This window comes from Triticum aestivum, chromosome 4A (assembly GCF_018294505.1).
Source record: "Triticum aestivum cultivar Chinese Spring chromosome 4A, IWGSC CS RefSeq v2.1, whole genome shotgun sequence".
Taxonomy (NCBI): Eukaryota; Viridiplantae; Streptophyta; class Magnoliopsida; order Poales; family Poaceae; genus Triticum; species Triticum aestivum.
Window position 1 is genome coordinate 720,644,564 of NC_057803.1, and position 15,589 is coordinate 720,660,152.

At 44.8% G+C, this 15,589-nt stretch overlaps 1 protein-coding gene across 2 annotated transcripts; it reads left to right on the forward strand.

The window, feature by feature from the left end:
- The first annotated feature begins 3,434 nt into the window (after positions 1–3,434).
- Positions 3,435–7,998, forward strand: LOC123088350 (disease resistance protein RPM1). 2 transcript variants are annotated; one of them, XM_044510541.1, is made up of 4 exons: positions 3,435–3,741; positions 4,415–7,157; positions 7,274–7,510; positions 7,608–7,998. In XM_044510541.1, exons 1-2 carry the CDS (start codon positions 3,626–3,628, stop codon positions 6,921–6,923), a joined length of 2,625 nt encoding a protein of 874 aa, XP_044366476.1. In that variant the 5' UTR covers positions 3,435–3,625; the 3' UTR covers positions 6,924–7,157; positions 7,274–7,510; positions 7,608–7,998. The 2 variants fall into 2 exon arrangements, with proteins under 2 accessions (XP_044366476.1, XP_044366475.1); XM_044510540.1 differs by having other exon boundaries at positions 7,365–7,510.
- Positions 7,999–15,589: the final 7,591 nt, after the last annotated feature.

Here is a 15,589-nt window from a genome sequence, read left to right on the forward strand (position 1 = left end):
TATGCAGTGTTGAATAGCCCAAGCCCAAAATTGATAGCCCACAGACCAAGTGCAATAATCGGTTTGATCTGCTGGTCTGCATGCCCTGAGTATAACTTATGGATTGGACGAGTACACATCGCTTTGCCATATGCTTGCGCAACTCCATCTCGATCGTTTTCGCCCCCGCCTCCACTGTGGAGCTAGGGCTTAGGCTAGTAACATGCATATGTTACTAGTCTATGTTACTACCATCATAGTGGGTAGTAACATAAGTGTAGTGTCATGCAAGCCTTCATTTATTATGTTGTAGACTTATTTTGTATTGGGATGCGTTATGTTATGGTAACATATTATGTTACCACAAGTATCTCTCCTCATTACTTCATGCCACATAAGCATATATGTCTTGGGATGTGCTATGTTACTATCTAAGTTACTCCCACTATGGCTAGCCTTAATCGAGTGGCAGACCATCACCATTAGTGACGGCCTGACTGACCAAGGTGCGGATTCCACGTGCCAGTATGAGTATATCAAGATGCTCATCTACTGATTGGCCAAACATCTCGGCCTCTCGTTTCTCACAACACGGCTTGTGGGTCTGTTTGATATTAACGCTATATTTCAATGTTATTGCCGGAAAAAGTTGACATTGTTTGTTTGATATTAACGCTATATTTTATAATCAATATACTTTCGTCCTGAATTTCTTGCACGTGCATTGTCCTTTTCACCCCCCCCCCCCACCCCCCAATTGTTCAAATCCTGGCTCTGGCCCTGGATGGATATGGGATGGGGCTAGTTTGCCTCGCGGTCCGGCTTAAATAGTTGGAGTTGGCCCCTTGAAGGTGCGCCAAAGCGACACTATGAATGTGTCCTCCCGGTCCTAACCCAACCGGAGGAGGAGACCCTTGGACCGATGGGTTTTGGCAACCCCCCCCCCCCCCCTTCTTCCGACGTACCGAAAAAGGCTTTCACCCCGCTTTATAAATAAAGCAAACCGCCAGAGAGCACACATACAAGGACTAGTCCACACACACAAACCCAAGTCTCACAACATAGTACAAAGGTTCTGCTGAGGGCACAGCTCAACAAGCCCAAAAACAAAACACCAGAAAAAGCCGGATGAGGAAAGTGTCTAGTCTGGTTCCGGCGGGGGCGGCGGCGACAGACGGGCAGCCATCGAGCGGAGGTCGGCGATGAAGGCAGAGATGGCGACGCGGTCCTGAGGGCGGCTAAGCGGCCGCCAAAGCTGCAAGAAACCCGAAAATTTGAAGAGAGCGTCAGTAGCCCGTCGAAGAGGAGTGTGCTGGATTAGAAGCTTATTGCGGATCGTCCAGAGGGTCCAAGCGAGGACCCCAATCTTAAGCCACCTAATATGGCGAGACGATAAGGGGGACATCTGGAGTTCGGCAAATAAGTCTGGAAAGTTGGTGTGGCACCAATTTCCACCGACCGCTTCGCGAAAGCAGCTCCAGATGAACCGAGCGGACACGCAGGAGAAGAAAATGTGATTCGAGTCTTCAGGGACACCGCAAAGCGGGCAGATGTCAGTGCCCGAGCCATTCCGCTTGCGAACCTCAACCCTGGACGGGATTCGACCGCGAATCCATTGCCACATGAAGATACGGATCTTGAGAGGAAGGCGGATGGACCACACCTCGAGAGGGGTTGGGGGGCGGAAGAGGGGGCGATAGCCAGGTACAGAGACTTGGTGGAGAATTGGCCCGAAGGATCAAGGCGCCAGCGCACCAGGTCAGGGCCACCGTCCACCAAAGGTTCGTGGAGGGCAACACAGTCTAGCAACTCACGCCAGGCGGCGGATTCCAAGGATTTCGACTGGGGGACACATTCGGATATTCCCGGACCTTCTCATATCCATCCAAGATATGAGCTGGGTTTGAGGGGGGATGGACAGCCCAAAAATATAGGAGTGGTTTAAGAGGGCTGATTACAGCGTATTTTTGACAAGGGGGGGGGGGGGGGGGTGGGGGGGGGGGGGGGCTTTGAGAGGTTCGGTTGTAGCTGCTCTTAATTTGCTTTGCAAAGAACGGCTGGAGCAGTTATTTATTGTTGCTTATCTACGAGGTATGTAGAAGACAAAGCTGTGGGATCTCTTGCAACTAGAAAAAGGGACAGAAAACAAAACATACTGAGGGCACCTCCATAGCTATACCGCAAATCGCCCCTAAACATTTGGCCGTGGTGTCCGAATGTTTTTTGCCACACAATGCCGTGCCACATATGTCCGTGGACCTGTCCAAGCATCTGGAATCCTGCAAACCAGCACCAAACTCGGGGAGGTTTGCTAGCATTCGGACTCATGCCATGTACGGGTACGCTTGCTTGGCCCCACCCAAAATCCTCCCTGGCGCCTCTGCTCCACCTGTGCCTCTGTTTCGGCGGACATTCATGTTGCCAGGGTGGACGTAGCCGGGCGCACTGTAGCATCAAGGCCCAAAGGTGCATCATTCAATCGGCATGGCGGCAAAGCATGACCGCTTGTTCAAGAAGATGACGACGGAAGCAGACGCAGAGGCAACACAGGCTACGGCAACGGGAACGCTGCCAGCATTAATAGTTTGACGTCGTTCGCACCGGGCCGCAGCGAGGACGAGTCCGACACGTCTATCGTCGACCTCACCTCCACTAGCAATGTCGACGGCCAGACAAAGGAAGGGTAGGAGGTGGGATACGGACGCGCCCACTTGAGATGAAGAGTGGGACGTGGAACACGGACAACGGGCGGCCACGAGTAGACTACTCTAGTTTTACTTTTTTATATAAAAATCCAAATACTAATGAGAAAAAAATGTAGTGTCCGCCTTAATTTGACGTACAAATTTGAGTAGTACAAGTTTTAATTTGATGCCTGTCGGCGCGTCCGTGATATGTTTTCGATTTACCAAGACACACCATTGAAGATTGCTTTGCCAACCAGCCGAAATGCAAGGCACGCGTGAGAGAGACTGACCGACTGGCTGGGGTAGGAGCACCCGTCTGTCCATGCCCAAGCCCCAATGAGAACAGTGTTTTGCAGCTGCTATGTTTGGTACTGAGCACTAATGGCAGAATTGAATGCAATGCAGTGCCTGCGAATCAATTACTTCGGCAGCAGCGGGGGAGACGAGACAAAGAGAGTGCATGGATACGTTTTAGTCCCGTGACTAAAAGTAGTGAGATTAAAACTTGCTAGCCTCACCCATGCTTGGATACAAATACTAAATAGACTAAAATCGAGTTAATGAGCATTTATTATCCTTCAAATCCTTCAATCCAGAACTTGCATGTGTTAAAGGAGATGAGTTAAATGAGGAGAGAAAAAGGACTAATCCTTATTTTAATAGGGTTCCCCTGACTAAAAAAATTTAGTCTCAAGACTAGTTCTAGCCTCTTTTTAGTCAGAGTGATTGGAACTTTAGCCTCTTTAGTCAGGGATGATTGGATCCAAGCATGCCCAAAGACCGGAGAGTCAAGTAAACGGGGGAGACGCCTCCCCTCCCCATCTCTTCTCTTCTCCTCACTTCTCCCAACCCAGATCAATCTGCATTCCACATAATCCAACCTAGTGCTAGTGGCGCCGGCCTTGCTGTGAGCTGCCTCCAGCGGTCGATTTCGCCGGCCGGCTCGCCTGCCGAAGATCATGGCGGGGACGGTGGTGAGCATGGCGAGGTCCATGTTGGGGGGCGCCATCAGCATGGCTGCATCCGCCGCCGCCACCGAGATGAGCCTCCTCATGGGCGTCCGCAAGGACATCTGGTATGTCAAATCACCCACTGCTTTCCGCTAGACTAGTACTCTGCTCTGCTTTCTTGGAGCCATGCCCCGTTGGTTTCTCACTTTCTATGTATGATTAGCTACTAGTACTCTAGTAGAAATTGCTCAGCCATTCTCGTTGCTGGGAATGACAAATCATGCATCCCATCAGCACACATAAGTTGTGATTTGTGAGGCAACAAAAAAGATATTGAAAAATCACCCAAGAAATAGTTCATGGGACCAGAAAAATATTGGAATCTTTGTGTAGATCTTGCCCTCAGTTTCCTGGTGGAAATATGGCAAACTTGTTAGCTGTGAATCTCATGTTTTCGTATCTCTTGCATGTTTCTTTCCTGACGAAAATAGGAAATGGTAAACTTATTGCTCTGTTTGTGATTTGTGAGGCAACAAAATATAAATTAAAAACCAGCCAAGAAATATTTTATGGGACAAGAAAAATAATCGAATCTTTGTGCGTCCTTTGCTGGGGTTCTTGGTTCTGATGTGTGCTTTAGGCTCTAGATCTTGCCCTTCCTTCCCTTTTGTAATGCACAATAAATATGGCATCCAACCTATATGTGATCTGCTCTGTTGCGTGTGTTACAACATACTACTACAGAATGCCAGAGTGTGGCACCAAGAGTTGTTCTCATGAACTTAATTTGTTTGGCAGGTTCATAAAAGACGAGCTCAAGACGATGCAGGCATTCCTTGTGGCTGCTGAGAAAACAAAGAACAAAGACTTGCTACTGAAGGTGTGGGCAGAGCAAGTAAGAGATCTAGCATATGGCATCGAGGATTGCCTTGATGAGTTTATGGTGCATGTGGGAAGTCAGAGCCGGTCTCGACGGCTGCTTAAGCTGAAAGACCGCCACCGGATTGCCAGCCAAATTCGTGATCTCAAAGCAAGAGTAGAAGAGGTGAGCAACAGGAACACACGCTACAACTTGATCACCGTTGATGCCTCCAGTAGCATTGATGAGGTGAATTCCTACACGGAAGATATTCGCAACCACTCAGCTAGCAACATTGATGAGGCAGAGCTTGTGGGTTTTGCTAAGTCTAAACAAGAGTTGATTGAGATGGTGGATGTCAACTCCAGAGATGGTCTTTGCAAGATGATATGTCTCGTTGGCATGGGCGGTTTAGGCAAGACTACTCTTGCAAGGAAGGCATATGAAAGTAAGCAAGATATCGTGAATAAATTTTCTTGTTGTGCATGGGTCACCGTCTCACAGTCCTTTTCCAAGATAGAGATGCTAAAGGACATGCTTAGGCAACTTTTGGGTACCAACTCGCTGAGGAAATGCTTGAAAGATCTCGAAGGGAAGTCGGTGCAGGTAGATGATCTCGGCATGTACCTCAGGAAAGAGCTAGAGCAGAAGAGGTACTTTGTTGTTCTTGATGATTTGTGGACCATAGATTCGTGCCAATGGATCAAAGATATTGCTTTTCCTAGTAGAAACAACGAAGGCAGCCGAATAATAGTAACAACACGAGATGCTGGCTTGGCTGAGCAATGCACTTCTGAATCGCTTATCTACCATCTTAAGCACTTGCAAGCAGAGGATGCCACAGATTTGCTACTAAGAAAGAGTAGAAAAACAAAAGAAGACATGAAAAATGATAAGGAAATGACGACCGTGGTCAACAAAATAGTAAAGAAGTGTGGGGGTCTACCGTTGGCTGTACTCACTATAGGAGGCATGCTTTCCACCAAAAAGGTTACAGAGTGGGAAAGTATCTATAATCAAATCCCCTCAGAGCTCGAGATCAACCCTAGCCTTGAAGCAATGAGGAGGATAGTTATTCTAAGCTACAATCACTTGCCATCTCATCTCAAGTCATGCTTTTTGTATCTAAGCATCTTTCCTGAGGATTTTGAGATCAAAAGGAGACGTCTGATAGAGAGATGGATAGTAGAGGGGTTTGTTAGAGCCACGGCTGGGGTGAGGATTGAGGATGTGGGAAAAGGTTACTTTGATGAGCTAGTCAACCGAAGCATGATTCAGCCATCAAGAAGGAACATAGAAGGAATTGTTAAGAGCTGTCATGTCCACGATATCATGCGTGATGTCATGGTCTCAATTTCCCAACATGAAAGTCTCGTGTACTTGGCACAAGATAATGTAACTAGTGTCACAGAGGAGACCTTCCGACATGTAGCATACCATGGTGGCATGTGCCCAAAGATAGTTATGGATTGGAGCCACGTCCGGTCAGTAACTGTGTTTGGTGAGAGATCATTGGGTCCATCACCTTCAGTTTGTTCACCTGACATGAGAATGCTCCGGGCCTTGGATCTAGAGAATGCACAGTTTCAAGTCACACAAAAGGATATCAGCAACATAGGATTGTTCCGCCACTTGAAGTATCTGAATTTTTCTCAACCTCGAGGATTTTCACATATTTATAAACTTCCTAGATCCATAGGGAGATTACAAGGCTTGCGCACCTTGAACATTAGAGACAGTTATATTACAAAACTGCCAATTGAGATTTGTAAACTCAAGAGTCTACAGAGTCTCCGTTGTACCAGAAATTATTCCTATTTATACTTTGACATGTATAGCCCCAAAGAATGCTTGGTGCAAACACTTTGTCTGTCCATGCTGTTCACACCTTTGACTGATCCTAGTGATTGTACCGAGAAAGTTGCTGAGCTACACATGGCTACAGAAGGGGCCACCAAGCAGAAATGCAGGGTACTCTGTGATGCCATTCAGAAGCTCACTTGCCTCCGCTCCCTTTCAGTGGATGGTTCACTCGAGTGGCTACATGTTGTCTCCTCTCCTCCTCCCCTGTTGAGGAGTCTGAAGTTGGATGGATCCCTTGGAGAGCTTCCTGGTTGGGTTGGCAATCTGATGCATTTGGTCAAGCTTTACATAATGGGCTGCAAAATAAAGGAAGAAGGTAAAATCATGGAAATCCTAGGGCCACTTCCCAACCTCATGCACCTTCGCCTTGGAAGTGACTCTTATATTGGGGAGAAGTTGGCGTTCAAAAGGGGAGCATTCCCAAATCTCAAGAAGCTTGGTATTTATGATCTGTCGGGACTGAGAGAGTTGAAATTTGAGGATGGCACCACACAGAGAATTTATAACCTGTACTTTTCAGCTTGGAATAACGTGATACATTTGCTGACGAAAAACACTGATGCATGCTCTGTTAATGCATTTTAGCCAGGGAGAAGACGGTGGAAAATGCAACGGACTACACCACACAGAGATGCTGCTACTGATTAAGATGCAGATGTTGTGATGCCGCCTTCATTGGCCGTCGTGCTCAGGATTCCATGTTCGCTGCTGCTGGTGGCCTCTGATCCCAACATTTAGACACACATGATACTTCTTCGTTCACAAAAAAAAGCACCAATATAGTGGCGCCACTCATACTACTGATTGACGCCATCCATGGTATGTACGGATGGAACCTCCCTCTATTTATTTGTTTCATTCCATCTGATTTCTCTCAATGCTAGTCCACTGGTTGATCCGTTATTTCTTACAAAGTCTTACTATATGCACTATAGTATTTGTTACTTGTAGGCTGGAGTATATAAAACAGAGTTTTATTGTATCTGGTTCCTCTCTGCTCTTATGGAATCTCACCATACTTCTTAGGCTCTGTCATACTCGTCGTATAGACCCCTCTTTCTCAACCTGGGTTAATCTTGAAGATGGTGGCCCAACTTGTGGCGCACAATCTGCATCCATTAATCAGCCCGCCGCCTACTAATGCTCTTTTCTACGGATGAACCTTGTCGCTGGTATGTTACTTCTCTCTCTGTAAGCACTACAACGTCAGAAAAGTTGCATACTTCTGTAAAGTTCAGTGATGATAATGCTAGACGTGCGATCTTTCAGGAACAAATGATGCCTGAGTGGTGCTCGTCGCTGGCACTGCAACCTTTGGAAGTTCTGCTGCTTTGAAATGGATCACACACGTCGTCGTGAGCTTATACCAACTTACCGAGGCGATGGAGCAAAGCTCAGTCTGAGTTTACCATGATAGTTGCTGGCCCTGATTCCCTGCATAGAGTTGTCAGATCCTATTTCCTTCAACTTCAACAGCTTCCAGTCGCAGAAATCTATACTGTGGTTCCCCAAATCACCGCAGTAATACCTGCTTTCCAGCTACTGCGTGTATTCTCTGCTTTTTTCCTCTGCCACTGTATTTGTACTCTGCATTGTAAAGGAGGCGTGTATGGACAATGCAAGAGTTTGATGAACTAAATTTCATGAAACTTCATATGTATGCATGACTGTATTTTCTTAGCGCAAGGTCTTGCGTCCGTATATTGAAAATCCTAGTTTGCACATTCACAGTTTGTCTCATCGGCAATCTTGAAAACAGGGAGACCTTCAGATAAATCAATGTCTCATTTCAACATGCATGAGGCAAACATTTTCTCCTCTGCCATCAATACGCTTCAGCTCCAGGATCTCCCTCTTCTAGATAGGCGCTTCACCTGGTCAAACCAGCAGGACGTGCCTATTCTCGTGCGGCTGGACCGAGCGATGGCAAACGTGGCCTGGGCGTCAAAATTTCCAGATACCTCTCTCTCCTCTGTTACCAGGACAACCTCGGATCACGTTCCTATCCGCTTGACGGCAGCAACTACTATCCCCAAAGCTTCAGTTTTCTGCCTTGATCGCTCCCTTCTCAATATCCCCCTTTTTAGGGAAAAGGTTGCTGCAAATTGGGGAAGTGCGGGCTCTCGCCATGCCCACCTCGGCTCTGCCGGTGTTCTTTCCTTGAAGTTAAAGCGTACCAGAAATGTGGCAAAAAAGTGGATGTCCAATCGCCGGTCACCTAGGACCATGGCCCTAAACCGCCATGCCACTATCAATTTCCTCGATAAGCTTGAGGAGGCCAGGCCGCTGTCTCAACTTGAATCTGATCTTAGGATTGCTGTGAAGTTGTCGCTTCACCGTCACAATGCTGCTATTGCGGCCTACTGGAGACAGCGGGCAAAAATTAAAGACTGCATGTTTGGTGACGAAAATTCGGCCTACCTTCATATTTGCGCGACAGCTAGGCACCGTAAAAATCAAATTAAATCTCTCACCAACAATGGCATTGTATATACTGCGCATTGCGACAAGGAAGCGGTTCTCTTGCATTTTTCAAAATTCTGGTGGGTGTGAGCTCTACCGTATCTACTTCTTTCGACCTGGACAGTTTGCTCCTCCCGAACTCGCTTACCTCTGCCCAAGCCTCCGAGCTATCGGAGCAATTTACGTTAGAAGAAATAAAAACTGCTCTTTGGGCCATGAAAGACAACGCAAGCCCCGGGCAGGATGGCTTTGGCCCAGCTTTCTTCAAGGCCAACTGGAATCTTGTTAAAATTGATCTCCTTAATCTGCTAAACGATTTTCATGCGGGCACGGCCGATCTTAAGCGTTTGAACACAGCTCATATTGTCCTTCTACACAAAAAATTGGACGCATGTACGCCTGAAGCCTACCGCCCGGTGTCCCTCCAGAATTGCACTGTCAAGCTAGCTTCTAAGTGCCTCTCCAACCGAACCCAGCCGCTTATCGAACACCTTATCCATTGCGAACAAACGGGCTTTATAAGGGGGCGTGGAATCGCTGACAATTTTGTTCACGCTGCCGACATCGTTCAAACTTGCTTTAAGCGCCGCCTTCCAGCAATTGTCCTTAAGCTCGACTTCCACAAGGCCTTTGACTTTGTGTCTTGGATCGCCCTTGCTGCGATTTTACGGGCCAATGGGTTTCCCCCCGCTTGGTGCCGTTGGGTGGAAAGCTTGAACGTTTCGGCCAGCTCTGCTGTTGTATTAAACGGGAAGCCGGGACCTTGGTTCCAGTGCCGTCAGGGCCTGAGGCAAGGGGACCCCTACTCCCCCTACCTTTTCATTCTAGTCGCCGATGTGCTAAAACGTCTAATTATCCAAGCCTCGCAAAATGGCCTCCTCTCCCACCCAATTGATGACAATTTTCCCTGCACCGTCCTGCAATATGCCGATGACACGCTAATTGTCCTTCCGCCTGACGCAACTCAATTACGGACCTTCAAGAATATCCTGCTCCAATTCTCTGAGGCCACTGGCCTCACCATTAATTTCCATAAAAGCACCTTCACTCCAATCCACGTCGACCCGGGGATTTCTGCAAGCCATGGGGCAATCCTAGGCTGCCCGGTTGCCACCTCTATCCACTCATAAGCTAAACCTTTCCGATTTTTTCTTCATCATTGACAAGGTCGACCGGCGCTTAGCTGGCTGGAGGGGACTCCTTCTGTCTTTGGCCAGGAGGGCAATTTTAGTCCATTCTGTTCTTCGTGCCCTGCCAATCTACGTTATGAGTGTTCTTTTGCTTCCTGCTGGAACCGTGCAAGAATCGAAAAATGTTGCAGGGCATTCTTCTGGACAGGTCAAGACAAGGTTACGGGTGGCAATTGCAAAGTTGCTTGGGACATCATGTGTGCCCCCTTCGCCAATGGGGGCCTTGGTTTTCTTTCACTTCCGCAAATGAACCTTTGCCTGCTTCTCAAACACATCTCTAAACTTCATAATGGAGCCACGACGAGTGACATTTCCTACCTTGTCTCAAATTACGGCTGGTCTAGCACCCGCGACATGGGCATGTCGGATAACCATCATACTCCTATCTGGCGGGACATCATGAAAGGGGCCGAATTATTCAGATCATTCACCATGGTGCACCTCGGAAATGGAGCCACTACCTCGTTCTGGCTAGATCTTTGGCTGCCGCAGTCCACCCAAACCCTAGCACAACAATTCCCGGCACTGTTTTCCCACTCCAACAGAATTCACACTTCTGTGGCTCGTGCTCTGGATTCAAACGACCTAACCTTGGACCTAACCCCAAGAATGTCTCACGCGGCCGAATGCGAGCTAATTGAACTATGCAATATGTTGGCTACGATAAACTTGAATCTGCAGGTCGCTGACAGAAGAACCTCGAGGGAAGCAGGCAAGCCGCTAACCACTAAGCTGGCATACCAGGCAGTATGGAAGACGAAACCCACAGAAACTCTAGCTCCAGCAATCTGGAGAAACTACACCCCAAATAAATGCAGAATCTTTCTCTGGCTCGCCCGCAAAAACCGCCTGTTCACAAACGAGCGACGCTTCAAACGGGGCATTGCCACATCCGCCACCTGCCCTTTCTGCAGCTGTTGCGAGTCGATCGAGCACCTTCTTTTCGAATGCCAACAACTCAGTCCGCTTTGGGTTGAGGTCGACAGCCTTTTCCATGGTACGCCAGCGGATCTACTGCAAGCCTGGGATGGTGAATTCAACAACAGATGCAGATCTACGGTGCTGATGGCCGTCCTCTGGAATATTTGGAAAAGGCGGAATGCCAAGGTTTTCGGCAATTTACACCTTGAGCTCCACACTATTGCTAGCTCCGCTGCTAACGATCTTCGGCTCTGGTCTCACCGATGTAAAAATATTCAAAAACAAATTAGCATCCGCGACTGGGGCTCCATGTTGTTCCACCTAGCCGGGAGATTATAATCCCGCTGCTTGTTGTAATTTTCCTCTCTTTCTGTACCCTTTAACCCCCTGTATCTCTGGTATGTAACACCCCTGACGGTTGATAATAAAGGTTCAGGCAGGCGTAAGCCCGCCGTTGACGCGTCAAAAAAAACAGGGATTCAGTTGCTACCACCATCCTTCTTTCGAACGGATTCATAGTTTGTTAACAGTTCTAGTTGTAATCGCTCTGTGAAAGATGCATGTTAACTCAGAGCTAGATCTATTAAAGTCCGTGCATCTTAGAGTTTATACCTAAGCTGTTAACAGTCTCTGACAATAGATTAGTTCTTCAGTAGTTTGGTCTCCTTTTTCATATTGCACCCATGTTGCTCTTGCGTGGATATCCAAGTACAAGTATTGCACTGACGTACCTCTTGAGAAGGTAAATAGCATAATCTCCTGCCGTGTGTGCTTCCTTCCTCATGTTGGAATGGACTCACCAAGCTTTGCAGATTATTGGGCAGACTGCTTTGGACTGGGATTGGTACTGTATGAAAATAATGGTCAAATGTCGAACCTCCTGCTACTTTACTTCAGTGACAAATAAATAGTCACCTATAATAATTAAATCATTAAATGCAGAAGAAAAATAACAACATTTTCCGTCACAAAGGTGCAGACAGTTAAGAAATTATGTGTCGGGAAATACCATATCACGGATGGAGCAGTTGAGCGGTTTGCATTGTGTTCATCTCTTCCTCTCCTCCTCGCGACCCTAGACATGAAAAGAAGTATTGAATAACAGCATAAGAGATGCACAACTAACAAATTGGTATAGGAGCATGGAGATTCCGGGAACTGCCCAATCTCATGCCCCGTCGTCTTTGATTACAGTCTTATGTTTGGGGGGAATATAGGCTTCAATCGTTGTATTAACAAATCTTATAGAGAGGTGACTCCAGGAGAGCACCTCAGAAAAGAAGGAAATGATATAGTTAGCATTTTGCTAACCAGTGTCATGGATTGTTGGCATGAAGCACCTTCCCAGGCAAGATGCAAGTGAAGAAACTTGATGTGTGCTTCAAATGAGAACCGGAGGTAAAACCCAACTATGGAGCTAAAAAAACAATTACCTGCAATTACTCTATTGATTCCTCTGTTGACATATGAACCTATCTAAGTCAAACATGCACAAAATACATAAAAAAATCATTCATATCACATTGAAATCCAACACACAGTTAACATTTGGTAGAAATCACATTTACATTTTGCACTCACATCTTTTATGTCGGAGATTGAACATAACAACAACACACTATAGCCTAAGTGTGTGTTAGGCATGAGATTATAATTTTTGCTTATATCTTTACTGTTTTTCTTTGTGTTAACTAAAATGACTATGTTGACCTTCGTGATAGCAGGATTGTCGAGCGTAACAAATATTCTTGTATTTGCACTAGAGCCACGCAGTAGAGTTTGGCGCAAGATAATGAGAGAGCTGAAGTAGGAAAATGGTGGTGTATATATGGTGCACACTATACAAAACACTTTACTTTTTTATAATTATCTTTATTAGGATACAAAATATATTGTACTAATTCTTATATTTTACATAATTTAATCATGTACTTTTACTTAGAATAGACACAGTATGTCAATGCATGAAGTTAACATTTTCTTTATAACTTATTCTTTTAACTTACAATCCTAACAAATATATTTAATATCACACTTAACAAAATCGATCATACTTTATATTTATTTATAACTTATTTTATCAATATACATTATTATTAAGTATATTTAGATATTAAAGTCATAAAAAATGATCACATTTTTTATTTTTTATAAGTTATTCTATCAATGTACTATTTTCATATGTATTCTTGTATTCCACTTTAATACTCATGTAATGTTGCTGCTAAATATTAAGGTAAGATCATTACCATATAAATTTTATATCTAGTTGGATAATATATTTGGATGACACTTTGTTTATATTTTGCCAACAAATGTATATTAGTTATTTATTATATATATTTCCCCCTTCGAAACCCACTTTAAAATCGAACCATGATAGATGGGTTTGAGAAAAATAATAAAAAGTACAAAATCACAATCCTCCACAAAATAACTTATGTCACTTAGACGAGTTATTGTTTGCCTTCAACAATACTTAAATATATCTCGTAAAACATCTCTAATTAATATGACCTAACAATTATCATTTTAGAGGCTTCCCAAGTAGATGATTGCCATATTGTGTGTATATATTTAGAAAATTCTAGAGTCTATGAGATGTTTACAACGGTTTTTTAAATCCTTGGCGCTACTTGTTTTATTTTTTATGGTCAAATAGGTATTCACATGTTCTAATAATGCAGGTGTGCCCTATGCTCAGTCGGTATTGCAACAGTTTATCACTTGTAACGAACATAAAAGCGAATTTATGCACGAAATGTCTTCTTGTTTTGATCTACATTCCTCATAAAACCCAACAATTATTAATGACTTTCTCCAAAAAATGAATAGATATTTTCTTAATAGAATTTTCCTCAACACGTTTGCGCATCAATTGGTTCCATTGGTCAAGTGGAAAAAAAAGCTTGTTTTTCTTCAAGAGAATGCAGAACTTGACCATCATATGATGTTACTTGAGAAAGACTAGAGAGACAATGCACTCCAGTATCAAGATGGCTATGGGTATTACCTAGCCGTGTATTAGTGATGACCAACAAGTACAGGGGGTCAATCGTAGTCCTTTCGATAAGTAAGAATGTCGAACCCAACAAGGAGCAGAAAGAAATGACAAGTGGTTTTCAGCAAGGCAATTTATGTAAGCACTGAAATTTTAGGTAATGAGTAGTTTGATAGCAAGATAATTTCTAACGAGCAAGTAACGGTAACCGAATAAAGTAACGGTAACGGTAACGAGCAAGTAACGGTAACGGTAACGGTAACTGAAATTTTAGGTAACGGTAATGAGCAAGTAACCTGTACTTGTCCATCCTCCAGTTGTAGTACATGGCAGATCCTTGGGCCCTGATCTTCTGCACCTCCTTCTCTTTAAAGGGACTCGACGTTCCCCTCGTCCACATCATCTCCAGATTCATACTGCACACATTAATGACTGACATTAATACATTATGCATTCAAAAAACTATAAACACGTAATACTAACTCAATGCACAAATAACATTTCAACTAGGCCTTACCTCGTACGGCTCATCTTCATCAGAGTCATATGGGTAGAACCCAGTCTTGTCCCACTTCCTCTTGTTGCCCACAAGATCCTCCTCCTCCTGCTATATTGTCAAACAAGCACATCAATTACAATGAATTGAATTGCAGTTAACAGAATGTCATTACAAACAAAATTGTGAATGTGAACCACATTGGTATGATGCAAGTGACCAAATGCTTTCCTTATAAATAAAGAATCTAAGCAATTAATCAAAATACAAATGATTTCCTTCATAAATGGTAATGAAAATGCAAGCTGGATTCTTGACATTCCCTGAATTTACCCAACACTTTTCTTTTGAGGAAATTCCTCCCCCCCCCCCCACACTACTTAATGGAAACATATAGTATATTTTGTTACTTCTTAGGCTCTGTCATAGTCGTATTTGCCCCTCTTTCTCAACCTGGGTCAAGCTGGAAGACTCAGCGGGATTCTTTTTCCGAGGTGAATGAAGAAGATATAATTGGTACTTTCGTGGCAATACAAAAGTTTAGGCCAGAAAGGCAGAAACATAGTCTTGTTTAACTATGTAGGCTTCTGTTATAAAAAATGAGACTTGATTGAGAATTTTAGTGTGTTTGCAAAACCATATTAATCTATTTCAATGTGGTAATTACAATGATTACATGGAATATTTGTTGTCAATCTTTTTAAGGCGGACCACCCTGATATCAATTGCTAGCTCCGCCACTGGAAGACTGCGACGCGACTTGTGCCACACAACCTTCATTCTTCGATCAGCCTAGTGCCTACTGAGGCTCTGATGAAACTTCTCACTGGTATGTTGGTTCTCTTTCTGTAACCATCACAATGTCAGGAAGTTGCAGACTCTGTAAAGTGCAGTGATGACAAACTGACAAACGCTACATGTGCAATCTTTCAGGCACAGATGATGCGAGCGGTGCTCGCCACTGGCACAGTGGCACTACAACCTTTGGAAGTTCTAATGCTTTGACGTGCTACATGGATCACACATAACCTCGTCAGTTTATACTTTATACCGACTCACTGAGGCGATGGAGCAAGCTCAGAAGGAGTTTGCAGGTGCGACCGTGCGAGCTGCTGGCCCCGATTCCCTCCCAAGACACAATCCTATCAGCTTTTTCCATGGAGTTGATCAAATTTTATTT

What these genes read in the sequence shown, in the direction of transcription:
- LOC123088350 (XM_044510541.1), top strand. Translation starts at nt 3,626, where the DNA reads ATGGCGGGGACGGTGGTGAGCATGGCGAGGTCCATGTTGGGGGGCGCC. An exon ending in GGCGTCCGCAAGGACATCTG is followed by an intron (nt 3,742 to 4,414) that starts GTATGTCAAATC and finishes TTTGTTTGGCAG; the next exon opens with GTTCATAAAAGACGAGCTCA.